This window comes from Natator depressus, chromosome 7 (assembly GCF_965152275.1).
Source record: "Natator depressus isolate rNatDep1 chromosome 7, rNatDep2.hap1, whole genome shotgun sequence".
NCBI classification, from domain to species: domain Eukaryota; kingdom Metazoa; phylum Chordata; order Testudines; family Cheloniidae; genus Natator; species Natator depressus.
The window spans coordinates 111733259-111754772 of NC_134240.1; the positions used below are offsets into that span (position 1 = coordinate 111733259).

The 21514-nt window shown below is 41.9% G+C and overlaps 1 protein-coding gene across 8 annotated transcripts in view; it reads left to right on the forward strand.

The window, feature by feature from the left end:
- The window catches only part of ABLIM1 (actin binding LIM protein 1), a 311243-nt gene that overhangs the window by 271467 nt on the left and 18262 nt on the right, over positions 1–21514 (forward strand). For 2 of the 8 annotated variants that reach the window (XM_074959284.1, XM_074959282.1), the window contains exons 13-20: positions 7363–7377; positions 10947–11051; positions 13000–13047; positions 15485–15631; positions 18065–18159; positions 18314–18419; positions 20450–20514; positions 20817–20877. In XM_074959284.1, coding sequence (XP_074815385.1) covers positions 7363–7377; positions 10947–11051; positions 13000–13047; positions 15485–15631; positions 18065–18159; positions 18314–18419; positions 20450–20514; positions 20817–20877 — 642 coding nt within the window. The remainder of the gene's footprint in view (positions 1–7362; positions 7378–10946; positions 11052–12999; positions 13048–15484; positions 15632–18064; positions 18160–18313; positions 18420–20449; positions 20515–20816; positions 20878–21514) is intronic. The other 6 variants (XM_074959283.1, XM_074959287.1, XM_074959288.1 and 3 more) reach the window with 6 other exon arrangements.

Genomic DNA, 21514 nt, shown 5'->3' on the forward strand with positions numbered 1-21514 from the left:
TAACATGATGATGATGATTTAAGATGTGCATTGTAGTTAAAACCAAAGGCGGCTGACAAAGTATGAAAAAGCTGCAAACTTCTGTTTAGTGCTATCAGATCTCTTAAGGTTTTTCACGTTTTGTTTGTCATTGATTTGGACAAATCTGGGCTTTATTCCAAAGCTTACTGTGACACTGAGTTTCACTATTTCAGTTTAAAAAAAAATGCCATGTGTTTGTGTAAAGTACTTTTCTTTGGAACAATCTCTCTGTTTATATGTTCCCCAGCTTTCCTTCAGTGTAGAGATGAGCTCAAGCCACAAAGTTTGGATGCAGATCTGAAATCTGCCTAAGTTTGTGGGGCACAGAGTATTTTGGGGGCTTTTGTTTCAGATCATAGCTACTTAAATATCACATCTTTGGCTCATTTCTCAAGAAATTTGTATTACTCATTTGTTTCTGTTCTACACATAATACCATTTGCCTTTAGCATTCTTATTTTTTATCTTTCCAACATGCTTTGAGCTAATCATTTGTAATGCTCTGTAATTCTCTCCCAGCATTACTGGAGTTGATCAGTTAAAGCAGTACCTATCTGATCACCTTATTGTTGGCAAGAACATAGATACTTTTTGCATGATTAAGTTGAGTTCTCTTACATAACTTCTTGCTTTGTCTGGCTCCAGGGCAACCCTTGAGAAAGAAGTGAACCACTTTGGAGTGGTTCCTTTTTGTTGACACTGCTAGCGCATTACATTTCTTTAAGTAATTCGTGCTTTACACGATTTGCAAAAGTTTGCAGCGTTTCCCCCCCCCACCTCAGCTGCTCTTTGGAATTTCTTAAAGCAATAGGAAACCTCTTGCATGCCTCTGGACTGCTGTTGTTTGGTTAGGCACTTATCAAAGCAGCTGCTTTCTAAATTAATTTGGATTTAGAGTTTGTGATGTTTGCAGAGGATAGCAGGCTGATTTCTGGTAAATCAGTAGCTCTATATGCCAGAGAATGTTATACTAAATGGGATGTACAATATAAATCTGAGCCTGTTTTCAAATACTTCCTACAACTTTGCATAATATTTTTGAACCCTGGTATTACTTTAACCTTTTGTCTTCCTACTTTTCAGACTCCTAATTGTTCAGTGGTGTTTCCTTTGAAGCCTCTTTCCCTGCCTCTTATTTTTGTTTTTTCTTTGTTTTCATTTGGTCTTGCCCCACGATTCCTTGCTGCTGCAGAGCTGCTGTCTACTGGTGTGCAACGGTTGTCATACCTGCGCACTAGCAGTCTCAGCTCCACCCACAATGACTCCCGCCCTAACTCCCCATTCCGACACCACTTCATTCCCCATGTCAAAGGTAAGGAGCCAGGCCTTTCCAGTTAGTGCCCTACAGAATGGAGATATATTAGCATTCGGACAAAGCTAATAAGATGCATCTCCATAAGGTGGCCATTGGCTGCGTAGCTCTCGGCATGCCTCCGAATATGTCATTACACCTACAACTGTGTTAGACTGACATAGCATCTTCTCTCTGAGGAAATATGTCATTTCTAAGGGCCCTAGTTAAAGAGTCAGAATGTATATTGCATGTAATAAATATACAGGAAAGCATTATCGTCCACCACTTAGAAAAGAGATGTACTGAATTTTCCTTATTTCCATAGCAGTCCGTAATCCACATAGGACCTCTCATGTCCAATTTAATTCTTATTAATTCTGGATCCTTAAAAATATAAATATTTAAGTTTAAAAACCTCCCGCTAATATTGCCTGGATGAGGTCAAGCCAGTTGAGAATATTGAATAAAAAGCTTTTACATCATGTAAAGATCAACGGCAACAAGGAAACGCATCACTGTTAATTATGACAGCACTGATGGCTGTCTGACCAAATGTTGTTAAAATCTCATTATTATTTTTTTGTCTAAAATTGTTCAAACTCTCTTCTGTTGATTTTTTGTGTGGGGGAGGGGAGATTTGTCATCTTTGCTTTCTGCCCCTTCAGTGAGCTCATTCCAGATAGTTAACCTCTATTTCTGCTTCTTGCCTTCTGTGAAAGTTGTATTTTATTTTCATTTTTACTGGAGCAGAGGCCAGCTGGTGCTCTCATTTCCCCAACATGCTGGTGAAATGGAGAGTATCGGTTGGGTGAGGAGGTCACAATTTACATTTGTTGTGAGAGCTCAGGGAAGAGGCAGTAGCATGAGCTGAGCATATTTTATATTCCTGTTCTGTTGACCAATGCAGACAGCATTGGTGTTACCAGTAAAAGAATTTTAAACAGATTGTTGCCGTGGTCTTTTAAGTAATGCTAATAAAGCTCAACCTTCTATTTCCCTCAAACGCTCAGGTCAATGTTACTGATTTTGATCCTTTCATTTTTGTAGATTTTTTTTTATTAATATGCACTTCCAACCCATTCCTTCCAATTCTTTTAATTGCGTCCTAGTAAGATATCTCACTTTGTACTTAAAAGATGGGGACCCTTAAAAATCGATGCACTGCTCATTTCAGCATGCAGTTGATCCATAAACTTTGCAATTTCAACATTCTTTTGCTGTAAATCTAGATTAATGCTCACCCTCCTTCCAAAGGCACTTCTGTCCCTTTTCCATTACTGTTAAGAGAATAGCTTTTTCAACAGATAACACAGGAAAACTCTCTTCATATTCCTTCCCAATTGTTTTCAGTCATCTGAAAAATAAGACTCTTGGGGGTTAAATCTGTCGATCCAAATGGGACACTAGGAAAAGGGCATGTTTCCTGTAAGATAAATGTGTAGCAAAAAATAGAAGATTCCACCATTGTACCAGGAGATTTTGTATACAAAACTTTGGCTTAAGTAAGATTCATTGGGCTAGATTCTTAGGTGGTATAAATCAGCATAGATCAGCAAGGGAGTTGTATTGATTTACGTCAGCCAGAGATGTGGCACTTTGTTTCAATTTCTATTTTTTTTTAATCAAAGAGGGGGAAATCTTCACTGTAACTAATCGAAAAGAAAAATGTTTCCCTGTTTTCAGTTGGACAACAAGCCTTAACTCCACTGGGAGGTGAGGGCACTCAGCACCTACAGAAAGCTCGGAGTTTCCCCAAGGATTGAACCCAACCTCAGAATTTTGTACCCTTTTTCCCAGGATCTAAATAATTTACAAAGGTCAAGGTACCGAATTCTACTTTGCAATGGGCCTGATTTTCCTGTCCCACAAGTGTAAATCCACTGAAGTCAATGGAGTTACATTGCTGCAAAGGCAGTATAAGTGAAGAGAGAAATAGGCCTGATATATTGTACTGCACATGATTAACCTACAATAATCTGTGCAGGCAGGTCATTTTACCTAAGAGGCTAACAAAGACATAATGCTGTACCTTTGCAAGCTGTATTCCAATTGGTTGGGCATGTAATTGGGCACGGATAGTGCTAAAATAATGAAATCCAAGCATCAGACAAGCAAGGATTCAGAATAGGGGTTAAATGAACGATTCAAATTATCCCTTTTAATCCCTAACTCACAGTGCTCATTGGCTGAGGCTGTAAAAGGCTCATGATGACAGACATTTCTTCATTAACTAGAATCTGGGAGCACATGTGCTATCTCTCTATATGCTCATGTACTGTACGATTTTACATGTGTGTACATAGTGTTATATGGAGAGATTATATAGTTTGCATGGTATGGTTTTTTTTCCTTTTCATTTCTTTGACATTCAAAATGTGTTGGTTAGAATGCATCATATGGTACATGCTGCTCACTGTTCCATATTTATATCTGAGCTTTTTGTTAGCCCGTGGTGGGATAGGGCTGGGTATCCATACTACATTCTGTACTCTGCCTTCCCTGTGCCATTCCTCTATGTCCAAGTACATTTCTTCCGGATCAGTGTAGCAGAGCACAAGGGAGCTGGCATTGGCTTTGTAGGGTCTAGTGAGAACTTCATGAATATGTAGCCACATAAGGTGTCTTGTCTATCCCAGGTGTCTCCTTTTCAGGATAGATGGTGGAGAATAGCTGCATATGATCACTATGCTCCACATTCATATATAATGCAGGGACAAAAAAACCCTCCGTCCCCCTCAAATGGGCTTTGCAATCCTGTCTGTGGATACTTTGAAATGATGGATACACTTGGCCAAATTCAAAGGTGAGATGTAAAGTGAATTCCCATGCACTTGGTCAGACTCTCTGTCCTATCTACCAATCTGTAAGGGCTGTTGTCATAACCACGGTGGTCCCAGGATATAACTGAGATAAGGTGGGTGAGGTAATGTCTTTTATTGGAGTGACTTCTATTGGTGAAAGAGCTTACACAGAGCTCTTCCGCAGGTCCTGGAAGCTTGAAAGCGTGTCTCTCTCAACAGCAGAAGTTGGTTCAATAAAAGATATTACCACACCCACTTTCTCTTGATTGTGTAAGGGAATATAAATTGATGTAATTTAAATGCTGATGAGTCAGAAGAAGGTGTACATTTTCTCTTCTTTAACATACACCTTCCTGTTTGTTAGCACTGCTGGTGTGTGCATTAAACCAACATAAACTCACTTAGGCCTGGTCTAAACTTAAACTTTAACTATTGTTAAGGCGTGACCTAGTTATACCAGTAAAAGCCCTAGTGTTGACACAGTTGTATGAGTATAAGGGCTTGTCTACACTTACATTTTATAGCTCTCTAACTTGCTGGGTCAGGGGTGTGAAAAATCACCCCCCTGCGTGCAGCAAGTCTGAGCGCTTTAAAGTGCTAGTGTAGACAGGCTCCCAGCCCTCGGAGCTAATCCCCTCGTGGAGGTGGATTACCAGGAGTGCTGGGAGAGCCTTCTCCCAGCGCTTGTGTGCGACCACACTGACACTTCAAAGCACTGCTGCGGGAGCGTTCCCGCGGCAGCGCTTTGAAGTTTCCAGTGTAGACATACCCTAAGGCACTTTATACTGGTACAACATATTTTGTTTTGCCAAACCAGAATAAACTATACTGGTATAAGGACTTTTATGTCAATATAACTGTGTCTACACTGGGGAAAGAGGGTTGCTGCTTTAGCTATGGAGCATATACAAGCACACGTCCATAGGCAAAACCTTGACCCCATTAAAGTCAATGGAAAGCTCCTGTTGACTGGAATGGGGCCAGAATTTTGCCCCCTCTGCCTAGGATTTTTCAGAGGTCTTCAAGAGCATTGCAGAGCCCCAGCAGGCTCATGGGTGAACTGGGCCTCTGAGTTTAGAGGCATCATTGCATGAGAGGTCACCTGCCCTCCCAAATATGCCTGGCACTGGAATGGTGACTTTAGGTCTGTGTTACCACATGGGGCCACATCCATCCACACACACACACACCCACACCCCCGCCTCGATGTCACTCAGAGCACCATTCCCCAGTGCCTGCCTGTGTGGTACTGATTCCAGTGCTCACAGGCTGCAGCAGAAATTGAATGCTCTAACAGCCCTGCCCTGGAAGAAAGCCGTGCTTTGGCTCAGTTTCCTGGCTTTCTGCTCCACATAGGAAGTAGAGGCCAGAAATCCTTACAGACGGGTGGACGGTGGCTCCCCACAGCCTGAGGAGGGCTGCAAGCTGGCAGGAGTTGTCCTGGCATGTTAGTGCAGTGGTTATTCAAAGGTGCAGAGACTCAGTGATAATTTGACAAGGATCTGGATGTGTCTGTGTATTTTAGCCTGTGCCTGGTTCTGTGAGCTTGGCCCTATTTCTGCATGGAAGTCATGTGGCAGTCACCATAAAGATCTGGAGCTGTCTGAAGTGGGGCTTCTTTGGTCATAGGCATCCCAGAATGCACTGAGCTATGAGCCAGGCCTGGGATTCCTAGACTGCTGGCTGCAAGCCAGCCTTGCAAGCAAAGAAAGTAGCAGCGGTAAGTAAGACAGAGGGCAGCAGGAGGATAGGGAATCTGCATGAGAAAGGTATATACAGATTGCCATTCAGTCAGTGGTGCCTCTATGGGTGGGGCCAATGCTGGGCATGTCAGAAAGGACCAGAATCATGCAATATTATACAAAAGTTTTTCCTGACTCTAAATGGTTATCAGCTGATTCCTGAAGCATAAGGTACCTGAGCTTAGGAGGAGGATTAGGAAGTGAAAAGGAACAAATGGAAAGAGTTAAGAGAAGGGAAAGGTCTCTGAATTCCACTTCCCCAACTGCTGCATCCCAATGATCTATATAAATTAAAACCACTTCCGATTTTCTCCTCATCTCCGGCCTGTTAGAGTTCATATTCCTAGGGGTTTGTTTCCTTCAGTGCTGGCAGACTGAGGGTATGGCTACACTGCCAAAAGAAAGATGTGTTCTTAGCTCAGGTTAGCAAACTTGGGTTAAACTATCAGTGAAGAGGCTTGAGTTCCAGCCCAGGCTCCCTAATGGGCTTGAATTTAAGCTGCTAACTTGAGTTAGAAGCTGAGTTGCTGTGTCTTCACTGCTATTCTAACCTGAGTAAGCTAACCTGAGTTAAGAACACACCTTTTTCTTCACCTTTTCTTCACACCATTCCCTGAAGGGCTCCAGCGTGCTTTGTGGCTACATAACTAGAACTGCTGCAATGCTTTGGAAGTTTACAAAGTGCCACAACACAGGCTCATGTTTGAGACAGTATGAGACATGTTCCTTTGCAGACATGGAAGGAATCACAAAGCACAAGCATACACCTAATGGCTGCACACCAGGCATGGGTTATCTGGGTAGATGAAGGAGCAGGGGAGTGAGTCCACTTTTACACATACATGCACACTCATATGCACACTTTTTCCTTATATTCCAAAGACAGCCCATAGAGACAACTCACACGCCAGAATTCTCTTTGTGAGGTCCATTATGTATGTTACTCTGGAAGTATCATGATAAGGAACATTTGCTTCCTGGAGCAGCATTCCCTAGTGCAGTGACTTTCCATACGAGCACCCACCTCCCATTTGGTCGCATGATCCGTGTTACCTGTTGGGGTTGAGGACCCCTGTCCTAGACGTTTTGAAAATGAAGCGCACTATAGATTTCACTGGCTACTGCCAGGTTTTCCCATTCCATTATAAACTTGTTCTCCTTTTTAGTTGAATTTCACGGCTGATTTCATTTATCCAGTTCAAAGAAATTCTCCTCAGCAAGGAGCTTCTGGTATGTTTGGAGTCAGGAGAAAAGTAATTTAATTCTGCTGAAAGAATGACCCACTTTCTGGTCATTACTGTTCAGATGATATCCTGCATCTCTGGCAAAGCTGTTCTCCAGTAGACCCGCAGATTGAGGTCACCATCATGGCTTGGGTCTCAGAGCTGATAAGAACCACCTTCCATTTCTGTTAATCCATTATGTTTTCATTTCATCCTTATTTTTTCCCGGGCTGTGTGTTTACTTTTTTCCCCCCTTTCTTCCTCCCCTGTCTTCCTTGCAGCTTCATTCTACATAGGTATGTCATGTCTCACCCATATGATTGTCCTCATGCATGCTGGGTGGGTGTGCTTTTTTTCTCACCATCTCAAAATCTGCATGGTTTTCTTCAACTCAAATGCTGAAATAACAAATTTTCCATTGCTCTGTCTAGCGAGATGTTAAATGGCAATAGACTTAATGTAGTGGTGTTGCGGTCGTCCCTCCCCGTCTGGGTCGAAGGTTGGCCAGACTGCCTCACTATGTCACCAAATTGCTGCCTATTATCGGGGGAATTAGCAGACCAGGTGTTAGCGTCCTGACCGTTCTAATGGGGCTGAATCTCAAACAGTCTGTAGTTCTCTAGCCCTCAGGCAGGGCAGAGCAGTGGATAGTTCAGGGACCCAGGCCCTCAAGGAGGGTGGAGCACCAAACTGTCTAAGAGCTTAACCCCCAAGCAGAGCAGTGAATAGTCTAGCATCCTAGCTCTGGCGGATGGTAGGCTAACACAGGCCTCCTGGCCTACAGTGGGATCTGAGGGGGTCAGAATACAGTTTTATTTGCCCAGAAATTCTTTGTTCTTTTCACTCTGTATCATATCATATATCACCTATATGATGCAGAGCCAATATAATGTACATATTGTACCTATCGGTGCGCTTCTTGCTAAAATACTAGTGTTCATAAACCCTTTTTTCTTAAGGGCCGTCATGGTCTAAGCCTCTCAGCAGATCAAGCTATAATTCTGTGTAACTCTTCTCAGCAAATTTTTAGGGACCAGATTCTTGAGAGCAAATGATCTGTTGTAACACAGGACTCCACTTTCTCAAATTGGGGCTGCTGCTGTAACTGTATCTGAAGCTTTTACACAGCACTACAAGGCTCTGGTACAGAAGTGCTGTGAAGTGCACCATTCTCTGCAATAGTGGTTAGGGTTTAATGTCTATCCACAGAAGCATCATTCATCACGAATGACAGGTGTCACTGGGAAGACATTACAGAGGAACCTCCGGGAATAAAACAGAATGGAAACATCTGTGAAGCAATAAGTGCAGGGAGACCTGGTTCAATTCAGGTTACCCTGTCAATGGGGTCTGTTATATAACTTATTAGTTATATCGTCTGGGTTCCTAGATGTGAGATTATCCAGCACAGTTTAGTCAATGTGATTGTGCTCACTAATTTGTAGTCAATATAAAAAGGAGTGTAGAAGGGCTTCTTCAGGATATGTACAGAACAGCTAATCATGGAGGCACTAACACATTCACATTCTTGCAAAGCCACCCTCAGCCATACCCCAGACATGGCAGTCACTTCTCTCTACATCCATTTTCCCATCTGTCAAAATGGTGATGATGATATGAAAGTCAGCCATGACCCACCTTCATGCCATGTTGTCACCAACATTCAGCAGGTAAAATGTACCTCTTGACAGCAAGGTGTGGATTGCAAGCTTCACTCACAAAAAACCCATAATTTGCTTGCTGCAAGACTGCGTAGTTCAAGAAGTCTCTTCTGATTACCCTTTCTCATTAAACGTTTTTCCTGCTACATGCATGACTGCTCCCAACCAGTGGGAGCAGGAAGAGGGAATGACATGTCTGCATACAAGTTTTAAATATGTCAAATTAGCTATGTGTTGAGATTTACAGTACGGGTGGCAGTCTACAAAGCACTGATCTTAATAAAAAGGAGTTTATAATGTTCTAATAGAAACAAGTCTCTATCAGAAGTCAACATAACCAAAATGATATATCTATAGAGCGTGACTTCAGAACACAATATTACATCCTTGAATTGCCACACACAGATAACCATAAAACCAACAAGGAGGCTGGTGGTACCTTAAAAACTAACAGATTAATCAGATTAAAGATTAATCTGTTAGTCTTTAAAGTGCCACCAGCCTCCTCGTTGTTTTTGTGGATACAGACTAACACGGCTACCCCTCTGATACAGATAACCATGTCACTTTAAATAATCATGCATTCTGCTACTCCTAGCTGATATGTGGTTTTCCAAATTAGCCATTGGTTGAACAGGACTCAGAAACAGTGAACCTAAAATAAAAGAACCACAGCACATGGAACATCTGATGGCACAGGACATCTGGGGACTGTGTAACAAGACAGGGCCAAACGATCAAAGTGGTACATATACTAGTTTGCACATGCATCTGTATGGACAAATTTTGTGCATGCAAATCATGCCCAAATATAGTGTTTGTGCATCAATTCATCATGTGCATAGACAAGTCGCAAGGGTGCAAGTGACTTCCATAAGCACAAGTGGAGAGGCCCCTTGGAAAATTTGTTATTTAATCCCATGCCTCAGTCAAGGTAGCATGTACGGTGAATTGCCTTGCCCTTCTGCCGCATTTTTAGCTTACTGGCCACCCTTAGGAACAAAAATACTTTTATCTGATTTTTGGATTTATAAAGTATAAGACAGGTGCTTAGCCAACAGCTCTGGGTGCCTTGCCATTGCTTAGAAATACAGGTTAAAGTTCACAAGGACACTGGACTGGAAAATGTGACTTCTTTTGGGAACTGCAATTCCACTGGTTGTCAAAATTTAAAGCCCACTTTTCCTTCTCTCTTTCTCTTTTCACTGTGTCACTCAGTTCCAGCTGGCATTGGTCCCCTTCTACACATTTAAAAAACAGAAGGGGCTTGGTTCTCCTTTGGAGACACTACATCTGTGTAAAGTAAGTGCACATGTGTTCTATTTTGATTTGCGAGCACTTCTCGTCCACTTTACACAGGTGTAAATGATGGCACAAGGTGCAGGAGAGTGGAGAATCAGGGCCAAGGTTTCCTTAGTTTTGGTTAGTGTCATTGCAGCCATGTGGATGGAAAACTTGCTCTCAAATCTTGATGTCTGGGGTGGGAGGATAAGCACTGCAGAGAGGCCTCTGGCTCATTTCAGCAACTTTCAGGGCTCCTGGGTTAATATGGTGGATCTGCTGGGAGGGGAAGGAATGTTCCAGTCAGAACAGTCGTATAATGAAGACCTAAGTTTAAGAATTTTAACTCCTGTGCGGCTAAGCTAATAGATTTGTGGAGAACAATGTTCTGAGATGGCCTAGTGACCTAACATCTATTTTCCTTTTCTAATGTCTGTGATCCTTCGATTTAGGGAATTGTATTCCAGCTGCCAACATCTGCTTCTACATGCTTGGAAACCAGTTTCATTCTGGGCTTGCATATCAACTACTATACCACATGCCTGTGATTTATAACCAAAACTGTCAACCTCTGTACTGAACCATTGCCAAATAACCTTCCATTCCTCTCTCCTGCCCTGCCCATCTAACCACCAGGCTGCCAATACACAGCTCCTACATGCATGCCATCAGAACGAATGTGAGCTGCTTAAAACTCAACTCCAGTATGAATGTGAATCTCTGTCTCTGCAGGAATATTGAAAAGCAAAGTCACCCAGTGCTAGTCAAGTCTGTTGAATATTGTTTGTTTTTAGTTCTGCTTTAAACCTCTCTTCCTCCCTGGAGTTTTTGAGTTGACCGTCTTTTGGTTGGGTTTTTATTATGCTTGCTTCTTTATCACTCTCCCTTTTCTCATTTTGTTTTCTCCATTCTTCTCATTGGAGGCAATGAGCCGTCCAGCGGTCGGAACTCCCCTGTCCCTTATCGGCCAGACAGCCGCCCTCTAACTCCAACTTACGTTCAGGCCCCTAAACATTTCCATGTTCCAGGTAGGAGCTGGCACTCTGTGTCTTGGTGTCCTGTCACAGTGTAGAATGTAGCCTTTGTCACCTCTGTCTTGTCTCCATTACTTCACGCTGTTTTACTTGGTATGCGCACACAGTGTTCTGACTCACAGGGACCTGCTGAGAGGAGTCTTGTGTTTAGCAAGTGTGGAGGGATGGACTGTGGCTTTCTCTTGCCCTGTGCTTCAGCATTAGAATGGGTTGTGGTTCAGTCTTAGTCAATAGACAGTGAGCTGACCATTTAGGACCTGATCCTTCTCTCACTTCCCCAAGCTCTGAGCCATGCTTGGAAGAGTTACTCCTGACTTACACTAGTGTATGTGAGACGCGAATGGGGCGTGGAGCAGTTATGATGCTCTCCAGCAAGAGCAGTTAAATCTAAGCATGCTCGTGATTTTCATATCTGAAAAGACAACTCCTGACTTGCTTTGTCTTCAGCAAGACCATTCCAAGTTAGGTCTTTTTTTTTTTTTTTAATTGGATGAGAAAAATACTTTTTTGGTTTTTGTACAATAACTTGACTTCCCATACAAGGATACATAAAGTCAACATGCCCTGTTTACAAGGGACAGACTGTTTTAAGTCAAATTTACAACTTTTCCACTGTGGAAAAAGTTTCCTGTTCCTGTATTTAGATGGAATGAGGGAATGTCTCTATTTATAGCTTTCCAGTGTAGGCAGGTGGGAATCTATTGCATGACTTAAATACCCTGGTAGCGTTTACACTTATTTGTTATTCAAGTAGAGACAATGGTCCACTAGCAGGAACAAAAAATGCCTCTTTGTCTCTGTGTTCTGAATTTGCCTAGTTTAGTCAGTGATGTAGGGCGTTGTCAGGCAGGATTTACTTTAATTTTCATAGATTTGTAAGGTTCCTTTCCTTGATACCAAAGATAAAGTTGTCTCCTTTAGCACTTTCATTGGACCCATGATGTGCATTGTATGCTTCTAAACATTGTCTGTGACAGTTGTGGTAATGTAACCAAAATCTATATTATACAGGAGCAAATGGTTATTTTGCAATGCAGATTTTCAGCCCCTAATAGAACTCATTGTGAATAATGGCATTCTGATACTTGGTTTTTCACTGTAGCATTAATTTTGGATCACCTTGCCTGTTGTTTCTGTGAAGAACTTGTACGGTTTTTTTTAGAACGAACCTTTGCCTGTTTCTAAATCAGTATCTGTTTAAAAAAAAAATTCCCAGCTCTTGAAGAGGTTGCTGTAGAAATACTGTGTCAGAGTTCTGAGGGTTGCAGTTAAAATCTAATGCATAATGATAATGTGCTGTACAAATATTTGTCACATAGAAATGCTTTTAATCTGTCCATGTTGTGGTTTGGTATTAACACGACACTAGTTAGCATTGCATTGAGCAGCCCTCTGGCCCAGTGCAGTATAAGCATTGGCTGCTCTTCAAAATGGCAGGCTAGACCGCATGTCCAGCAGGTTTTACTGTGGACTGTAGGTTCGCTGCATTGCTCTACACTCGGTCCAACTCATTGGTTGGAAGGGGAATGAAGCCGCTATTGCTGAAGCACAATTTTCCAGAATGTAGTCATTGGGGGGTTGCTGTGCCCAGGTTGCTTCCGTATTCACCATCGAAATATCTCCTTTGCTTGCATTCCTTCTATAACCTTTGTGTTACTAATACACTTCTAAGTATTTAAAATGAATGGCTCGTGACTTAGATGCATCAACATGTTGCAAAATAAATGGCAAAAGATTTCATACCCCATGTCTGTGACTTTTCACGTGTTCTAGTATTTTCTCGAGTAATCCAGCTATATGTAATGCTAGAGCTAGCTTTCTGGCTTCTTCTTGTGCTGACTCCTTGGTTTAGTGTGTCTATTGGTTTGGTGTTGCAGTTTTTCTTTTTTTCATAACTGAAGTCTTCCCCGTGTTCACACATTTCTGCTTTTTAATTCCACAGATCAAGGCATCAACATTTACAGGAAACCACCGATCTACAAACAGCATGGTAAACCCTCTTTCCTCTCTGTATTTTCTAAGTAGGAGAGTCCGCTCAATTAAACATTTGTACAGGATAGCAGAAAACATCCAGTGTTTCACGTACACATTACAAATTGGAAATATTAGTTTAAAAACAGCTTTTATTGGACAGATTGCCAAGTAGAAAGAATGAGTGGAATCTTGGCCCCAGTGAAGTCGATGACAAAACTCCCGTTGATTTATATGGGACTAGGATTTCACCTTGTGTCTTTAACATGATTTAGATACCATACCTATTCCTACAGGAATTCATCATGGTAAGACTGATTTTTCAACAGGAGGGTCTCAGCATATATCATATTAACTTTTGTTTCAGGCAAATAAAGTACAACTCTTTGTTTCCACCATAAAGATGGAGATTTTTATTGGCAGATCAGTATTCCAAATGCAAATTTGCTAAAAGAGCTAAGAACAAGTAGAATTGTTGAAAGTGTTGTATGCAGTGTATCTCTGGGGAGCTGATTTGACTGGCAAAGCCAGTGGAGCAGCTTGGATAGCAAAGTCTATTTGTTTTTCCAATATTCAGTTTCATTGCTACTTTAAACCTCTTTCCAAGCTGCCCATTGTTTTATCATTCCTCATAATAATAATGATGGGACCAGCCAACTGATTTGCCACTGCCTGATGCTTTGGAACATGCTCCCTGTTATTACTGAATTCATTCACTATTGCCTTCTGCTATGGATATAGAGTATTTAATAGGAAAAGGCTTTTTTATGTTGGTAAAGCACATGTGACTATATTTCCTGAGGGAATTCTTGCATTTGCCTTTAGAGATCCGACACCAACCAGTGTAGTTTCTTTGTAGGATTAGGTAACAGATGGACAGAATCATAGGTTTTAGATGAGCAGCTAATAGAGAGCAGCTGAGCTCACAAGGAAGAAAAAATATGGAGACCTAGATTAGAAACCAGAGTCCCATTACTGCAGGTTTAGAGCCTCTTTTAAAAAAAAATTATTTTTAAACCATATTCTCATTTAAAAAATTTTCTTAATATTATTTTTTTTTTATGGTTTTAATGTGTCTTCTCACCCTCCCATTAACGTGTGAATGTTTAACCACTGACCTCACCAATTGTAATACAGTACTGTTTGAAGTCATGCTTTTGTTATCCCCTGACCAGCTTCTCCAGATTTCTGTATGTTTATGCATAGAACCTTCCCTACCTTAAAATTGCCAAAATTCCCAATACACAGTAAGGCAGATATTTTCAAAGCGGCCTAAAGGATTTGGATGTGAAATTCCTGTTAATTTTAATGGGAATAAGGGCATCCCAATTCCTTATGTTGCTTTGACAATCATAGAATATCAGGGTTGGAAGGGACCTCAGGAGATCGTCTAGTCCAACCCCCTGCTCAAAGCACGAGCAATCCCCAACTACATCATCCCAGCCAGGATCTCAGACTAAAGCCATAAACATTAAAATGGAATGAATCCATTTTTGAAAAACATCTGCCTTAGCTTCCTAGTTGCAGACGTCTTTCAATAAAAGTAGGTCCAGGGATCATCTTCTAATTTGATCAAAAATAAAATGACTTGACCGAGGCTGATATTTTGCATTTTAAGAAGTAACAAGGGTGTTTTTAATACAAAGTAAAACATTCGATTTTTTTTTTTTGTCTAAGGTTAACAAATAAAAACCACAATGCACATCCCCGCATTATATGATCATTTTAAAAGACTTTGGCTCAGATTTGAATTTTAGATTTGTGCCACACTGCTGAGATAAGAGTCTGGAATTCCTGATGAGTTTATTTTTTTAAATATAGTACAGTGGTAAATTTCATTTCTGAAGACTCTCTCCCTGCAGAGTGGATCTGAACAGAATTTAACGTTTATTACTAAACTCAAGCTCACTTTTGTTACTGAACATGAATGAGTTACTAGATGCAGCAGAGATGTTCGAGTGATAAACACCTTTCTCTACTTGCTACAGACCCCTTCGCTGTTGCAGTTTTTCACAGAAGCATAGGAAATGTTCTTAAATGTTGTGGAATTAAAATTAGTGCAGCTCCACTGAACTATTCCTGGTTTCTTGCCCTAAAGGGAAGACAAGCCAGCACACTGAAGGCTTCATTAATGATCAGCTATCGTCAGGAGATACAGCGAAATACTGCTTGACGTATTTGCCTGAGTTCCCTCTATCTGTCTAATCATTTTAACTGGGTGCTACTCCAATGAAATCCTGTATTTTGTGCAGAGGGGGAGAGCATAGATTTGATTCTAAGACATTAGTGCGGGGAAGAATTTAATGTACTGCAAGCTGAAACTAGGAAGCCAAAAGATCAGTGCATACACTTTTAATAACTGAAGTGCTGTAGAGTATAAAATATTAACGAACTAAGGAAAACCATGACACTGATGTAGGCTATAACATAGCTAAGTTCCCCTGATTGCCATCTAGATGCAACTGCTTTGGCAGCACAGACCAAGTCCTCCGAGGATATCATCAAGTCCTCCAAGTTCCCAGCAGCCCATGCTCCAGCACCCAACGAGATACCAAAGATTGAGACAGACCACTGGCCAGGTCCTCCCTCACTTGCGGCTGTAGGTATGCAAAAAACAATGAACTAAGTGACATGGATTAAGAGGTACATATAAATAAATCAGATTAATATTGAAACTGTAAGCTCTCGGGGGCAGGAACTGTGTCTACCTCTGTTCACCACATAGCACATTGAGGCCTTGAATCTGATTGGGGCCTCTGTGCACGCCTGTGCTGTAAATAATAATAGCAAAGAAAACAGGTCTCATAAAAGAACTTTGGGACTGTTAACATGGACATTCTCCCATAGAGGAGATATATACTGTGCAATTGGTTATGGGCGGTTCAATGTCTTGAATGCATCATAGAAGCTTGACTTCTTTCAGTTATTATTTATTTCACATTCTAGTTCTATGCTAACAGTCAATGTATTTGTAAAGAATGTTATTTCTCTGGCCATGGAGCTTTTTCTGTGGCAATGATGAGCACTGTGAAGGAACAGTCATTGCATAGATACCTTCTGAATGAGACCAGCGTAAAAGTTGTGTTTCTCATCTACACCGCATCCACAGAATGTAGATCTTTCTTTTCCATGTTATTACACTGCAGGTGTCTCATTCATTGTGTTTTCTTTGAATCACATACACAATCATTTTTTTTTATTTGTCTTTTGCTTTGTGCTTGTGATGATTCCTGACCAGGAGGGATGCTAGGCAGCTAATTTAAACATTACTTCTTTAGAGATGCACAAAGTAAACTCCTTAGGTTGGTTATTTCAGTTTTGTGTGAAGAGTTTGACACTCAACAGTACATTCCGTGTAACTGTTCACAGAACTGTAACAAGGGTTAGGAATTCAGTGGTGTGAGATGAGGCAAATAATATGAATGGCTAATGTAGAGGGAATCAGTTCACTAGAAATACCTTCTACATGCCAATTGAAACTTCACAACCTGTAACATCAAATCGATAATTCATGGGTATTTTTAATCTTTCATTATAACACCAATGATAACTATAACGTAATGTGTTATTTGTCTGTGATGGGTCATCACCTCCTCCCAGTCCATTACCACCTGCCAATGGACTGCATCTTGATTGTTACTATTTTAAATAAAATTGCTTCATACACTGGCTCTCAGGTTGCTCTATTTTTCCTGAGAAACTAAACATGACTGTGCAGAAACTATATTGGCCCTAATGCACTCGGGGCTTTTCTGTACTCAGCAATAAGTGGATCATTTACATATTAATCGACATGATTAAAAACAAACTCTTGAGTCTGTGTTTAGGTTGGATGCCTGATTTACTGAGTGTGATGTTTTCCATACAGAGCTAAACTGGACCGAACAATTGAAAAATAAAAAATGTGTATTCCTACTATTCTACGGAAAACTCTGCAGAAAGACTGAGGAAAATGGCATGTTTAGCCAACAAATCTTAACCTCTGTAACCTTTTAGCTACCTCCACACTAGCGCCATTTTACAGTTCCCTGTATAATATTGTGTTGAATTTAAGCATCCTAATGGTTCAATTGCAGGGTTTGGTTTTTACTCAAAAACTCCCATTTGGTGGTAATGAGAACTTTGACTGAATTAGGACTGATTGAAAAATTAGTCAGGAATTCAGGATTTGGCCCACAGAGGGAGACTACTGCTGTCATCGAAACTGCCTGTAGCCTGTTCATGACTATGTTCTAAAAAGTCATTGAACCTGATTCTCATTTACTCTACGGCTGCTTTACTTTGGCGGTCTAAATCCACAGAGTGGATTGAATATAATTCATACCTACTTTGAGACCCCTCCATGCTGTCAGTGTGGTGTAAAGTGGCCTTTGTATAAATGAGAATCAGGCCTTTTGTTCTCGGTCATTTTGGTACATATACCAGTGCTTTTAAAGTCAAGCCTCTGTGACTGGTGATCAAGGCTCCCCCTCTCTGTTAAGCTGATTGCAAGCCTCTATGCTAGGTCCTGGAACACCACTGCTGCTTCCCTTCTATTCACTTGTGCATGTTCTAAGTAAGTGTGAAGCTTTAGCTACTCCAAACTCCAATCTTGCAGTGGTGAAACTGGGACTTCAAACAGCTCCAGCCTCATTGCTATGTAAGTGGGTCTTGGAGTAGCCCAAACTCCATTTCTAGTTAGAGCATGTGCATATTTTTGGGAGGTGGGATGCACTGCCTAGTGCAACCAAGGGTTTCGAAGTCTAAACTGATAAGGAAGCCTAAACAGTTTGGGAACCAGTGTTCTGGTTAGTATAACTTCTCGCTGTGGATAGTGTGAAACCAGAAGGGTGATGGCAGTGGGTGGACTTGCTCAGAGTTCATTTGGATTAAGGGTGGATTTTGAAAAGGCTTTGGAAGCTACTGGCAATCTTTGCATTTATTTTTTTTATTTATTTAACAAACTAAGTTAGGTCATACTGTGTAGTAGTCCTTACGTCTCTGGTGTGGTGGGACTGATATGAGAAAGCTCTCTTTGTACCATGGTTTTATGGAAGCAGGAGCCGACATGAGACGCAGATCAAGTGGCAGAGAGGAAGAAGATGAAGAGCTACAGAGACGTCGGCAGCTACAGGAGGAGCAGCTTATGAAGGTTGTTATAGGCTTATCTTAATACTATTTCTGAATCTTCAAAATCCTCCACTGTGCACCACGGACAGACTTTTCATAAGCAATTTCAACTGTTTTAATAAACCAATCCACCATCCTATTTTGCTTATATATATTTTTTTTCTTCCCATTTATAGCTTAACTCTGGTCTGGGGCAATTGATACTAAAAGAAGAAATGGAAAAGGAGACTCGCGATAGGCCAGCTCTTTCAGCCAGTCGTTATGATTCTCCAGTTAATTCATGTAAGCAACAGAGGTGAAAACTATCTCTAAGTGGTCCATGGAAGCCCACGTAGTGCGTGCCTGGATCCTGGGCTTTCACTCCTGAAAATCTTGGTCTATACCTGTTGGCTTTATTGTTTAATCTAGAAATAATATTAAATTGAGGATTTTAGAAGGAACTTCTTGGAGGAATAACTCCTTATATACATAATGTGTGATGTAAAGTTTGGCCCTGGTAACTGCACTGCGGACACTTATCACAAACTAGTGGGCTAGCTTATTAAATTACAACAAACTAAACACACCTTGCCTAAACTTGAGCTTCACGTAGCCTTTTAACCTTTCCCACAGGGGAAGAGGAAATCAGCAATGCCTTAGAGAACAGGGCAACACATTCCAAAGTGCTAGATCCTAGCAAGTCAATGTCTGTCTATCTAAGCTAGCATTTCAATCGGATGCATTACATTCCAGAGAAAAGGCAAAAGTATCAGCTGTCCTTAACTGTTTGCTTACAGGGAGGTCAGTGATGCAGCCAAGAGTTTGGCCTTTTTTTGTATATATATTTTTAATATATTCTTTTATCCCTGGTGCACCTATGTGCCCTTCTCAGAGCTCCAAGGATTATTCCTCACCTGTTTTACTTCATTCTCCTTGCCCTCAGGGCCCTGCATCATAAGTCTGCTCCAAGCCAAGAAAAATCAAGAGCAGCTCCCTGTGGAACCTGTCATTGCCACTATTCCATCATTCTCGTGGATGGCTGCACAGCAAGATAAAAAACTCTGTTCTTCCATGTTATATGAGTAGACTGTGTCTACAGCACTGCAAGCCCCTATTGGTCAGGAAAGAAGGACCAGGCTAGGCTCAGATCTCTCTAATCTGGCGTCTTTCTAATAATATCAGAGCTCACAAAGATGAGCAAATGCACTGGCTAGAGAGTCACCTTAATGGAAACCTCTCCGTGCCCCTCTATACTGTTACATCAGTGCTAATCTGCAACACCACTGCCTTGTGTGAGATCTGTGGACTGCTGGTCAGACAAATTAGTGCCTTCGTCGACATCCCTTATCTCCAGAACATCTTGTCCTTTGTACTTCCTCCTGTTTTTTTTAAATGTTTCCTTAACCAGAGACCGCAAGGGCAACATTTCTGGGTGTCTGATGAAGTGGAGAGGGATGCTAATTGTGGGGAAGAGAGAAGAAAGTCCCTGTAATGGAAATGAATTACAATGTTAACTCCGGAGGCACTACTGTAGGACCATATGACCACCCACTTAAAACTGAAAGCCAAAGATATGCCATCGTGCCGCTGCACTTTCTGGCATCAGCTAAAACGTTAAGCAGAAGCACCGTGGTACCACAGGAAAGCCTGTTTCCTTGCTATTTTAGATGAAACCAGGAGTGGTGGAACCTGTTGTCTGGTCATGCAAGATTTCCTAACCCAGCTGGGATAAGCTTTGAAGCTAGATGCTTAACCAAGCCAAAGCCCCCAACTGGTTGAGGTTCAACCATTACTACTCACTCGAATCCTGCTCCCAATGAAGTCATGTGGTTGGGTACATATTTGGCTCTCTTAGCCAGGTTGTCAATGTTTGCTTTCCAAAGTCTATGCCGTTTCTCAAACTTCATTGTACCACTGCCCCTTCTGACAACAAAAATTACTACACGGCCCTGAGAAGGGCGACCGAAGCCCGAGCACCACCGCCCCAGGCGGGTTAGCCAAAGCCAGAGCACTGCCGCCCTGGCAGCGGGGCCAAAGCCGAAGCGCGAGGGCTTCAGCCCTGGCAGGGAGGCTGTAACCTGAGCCCCACCATCCAGGGCTGAAGAAGCCCTTGGGCTTCGGCTGCAGCCCTGGGTGGTGGGGCTTGGACTTTGGCTTCCGTTCCAGGCCCCAGCAAATCTAACGCCAGCCCTGGTGACCCCATTAAAATGGGGTCACAACCCACCTTGGGGTCTCAATCCACAGTTTGAGAACTGCTTCCCCAAATGTTCTGACTTTGAGTTTCCCGTGGATTTTTGGTGTTTCAATAGGACTTTTCTCTCCTCCCCATTCAGCCTCACATGCCTCGGCCTCCAAAACCTCCTCCCTCCCTGGCTATGGAAGAAATGGACTGCACAGGGTAAGATGGCAGCAGGGTGGAAAAGCAGAAGGTGGAGTTAATGTACAGTCTGGGTATTTATTTCCTTATTGACCCCATCAGGTCTCTAAATTGGATCAATCTTTCTTTTAAAACTTAACATCAGCAGAACAAAAGCCACCTGCTACCAAGAGCCTTGCCCCTCCCCATTGACTAGATTCTGCTAGTGATGTGTACTGTGCAGCACGACCTGAGAGCTGAAGGCCTTTGTATGAGAAATACCTGCACAGTCATATATATGTGAACTGTGCATTCATATGTCCGTGTTTTCCTTCCTGTTACAGCCGGTGTCTACAGACTTCGGTCAGTACAATAGTTATGGGGATGTGAGCAGTGGTGTTCGAGGTAAGGCTGAGTTGTTTTTGTTTTTTTGTTTTTTTCTTGTTTTGCTTTGGTCCCTGAGTGAACTGTGACTCTCGCTTTGGTTTCTGCCGTTCCTTTTTAAGGCAGCAAATGTGGTTGGTCTCTTGTCTGCGTCTCAATTTTTACCCCTGTCCGGTAAACTCCAGAGTTAACGTAAAATGTGCAGACATTTGTCAGCATTTTTTTTCCTAACCACTTTATGGGGTAGAGTCTCATTTATGGCAAGGATCTGTTCTAGCAGTGCAAAGGGGTCTCAGTGCCAATGAGAATCAAACCTTATGTATTTATTCAGGGATGTGCACTGAGTTCTGTTTTGCTATATTAAAGAGCTGCAAATTATACACCATGAGCAGCATGGTCTGCAACCATGAGCCACAAGGTTGGGAGCCAGGGAGCGCTAAATTCTAATCCCAGCTCTGCCACTGGCTTGCTGTGTGACTTCGGGCCAGACATGTAACCTGCCTGTGCCCCAGTCTCCTCATCAGTAAAATGTGTTGATGATGAATATTTACAAAGTGCTTTGAACACACAAAGCCCGAGAGTCATGCTCCATATTGTTGTTGTTTCTGTTGTGAGAAGTGTACCAGGTACAAATGACAAGGTGCTGTTACAAAGCACT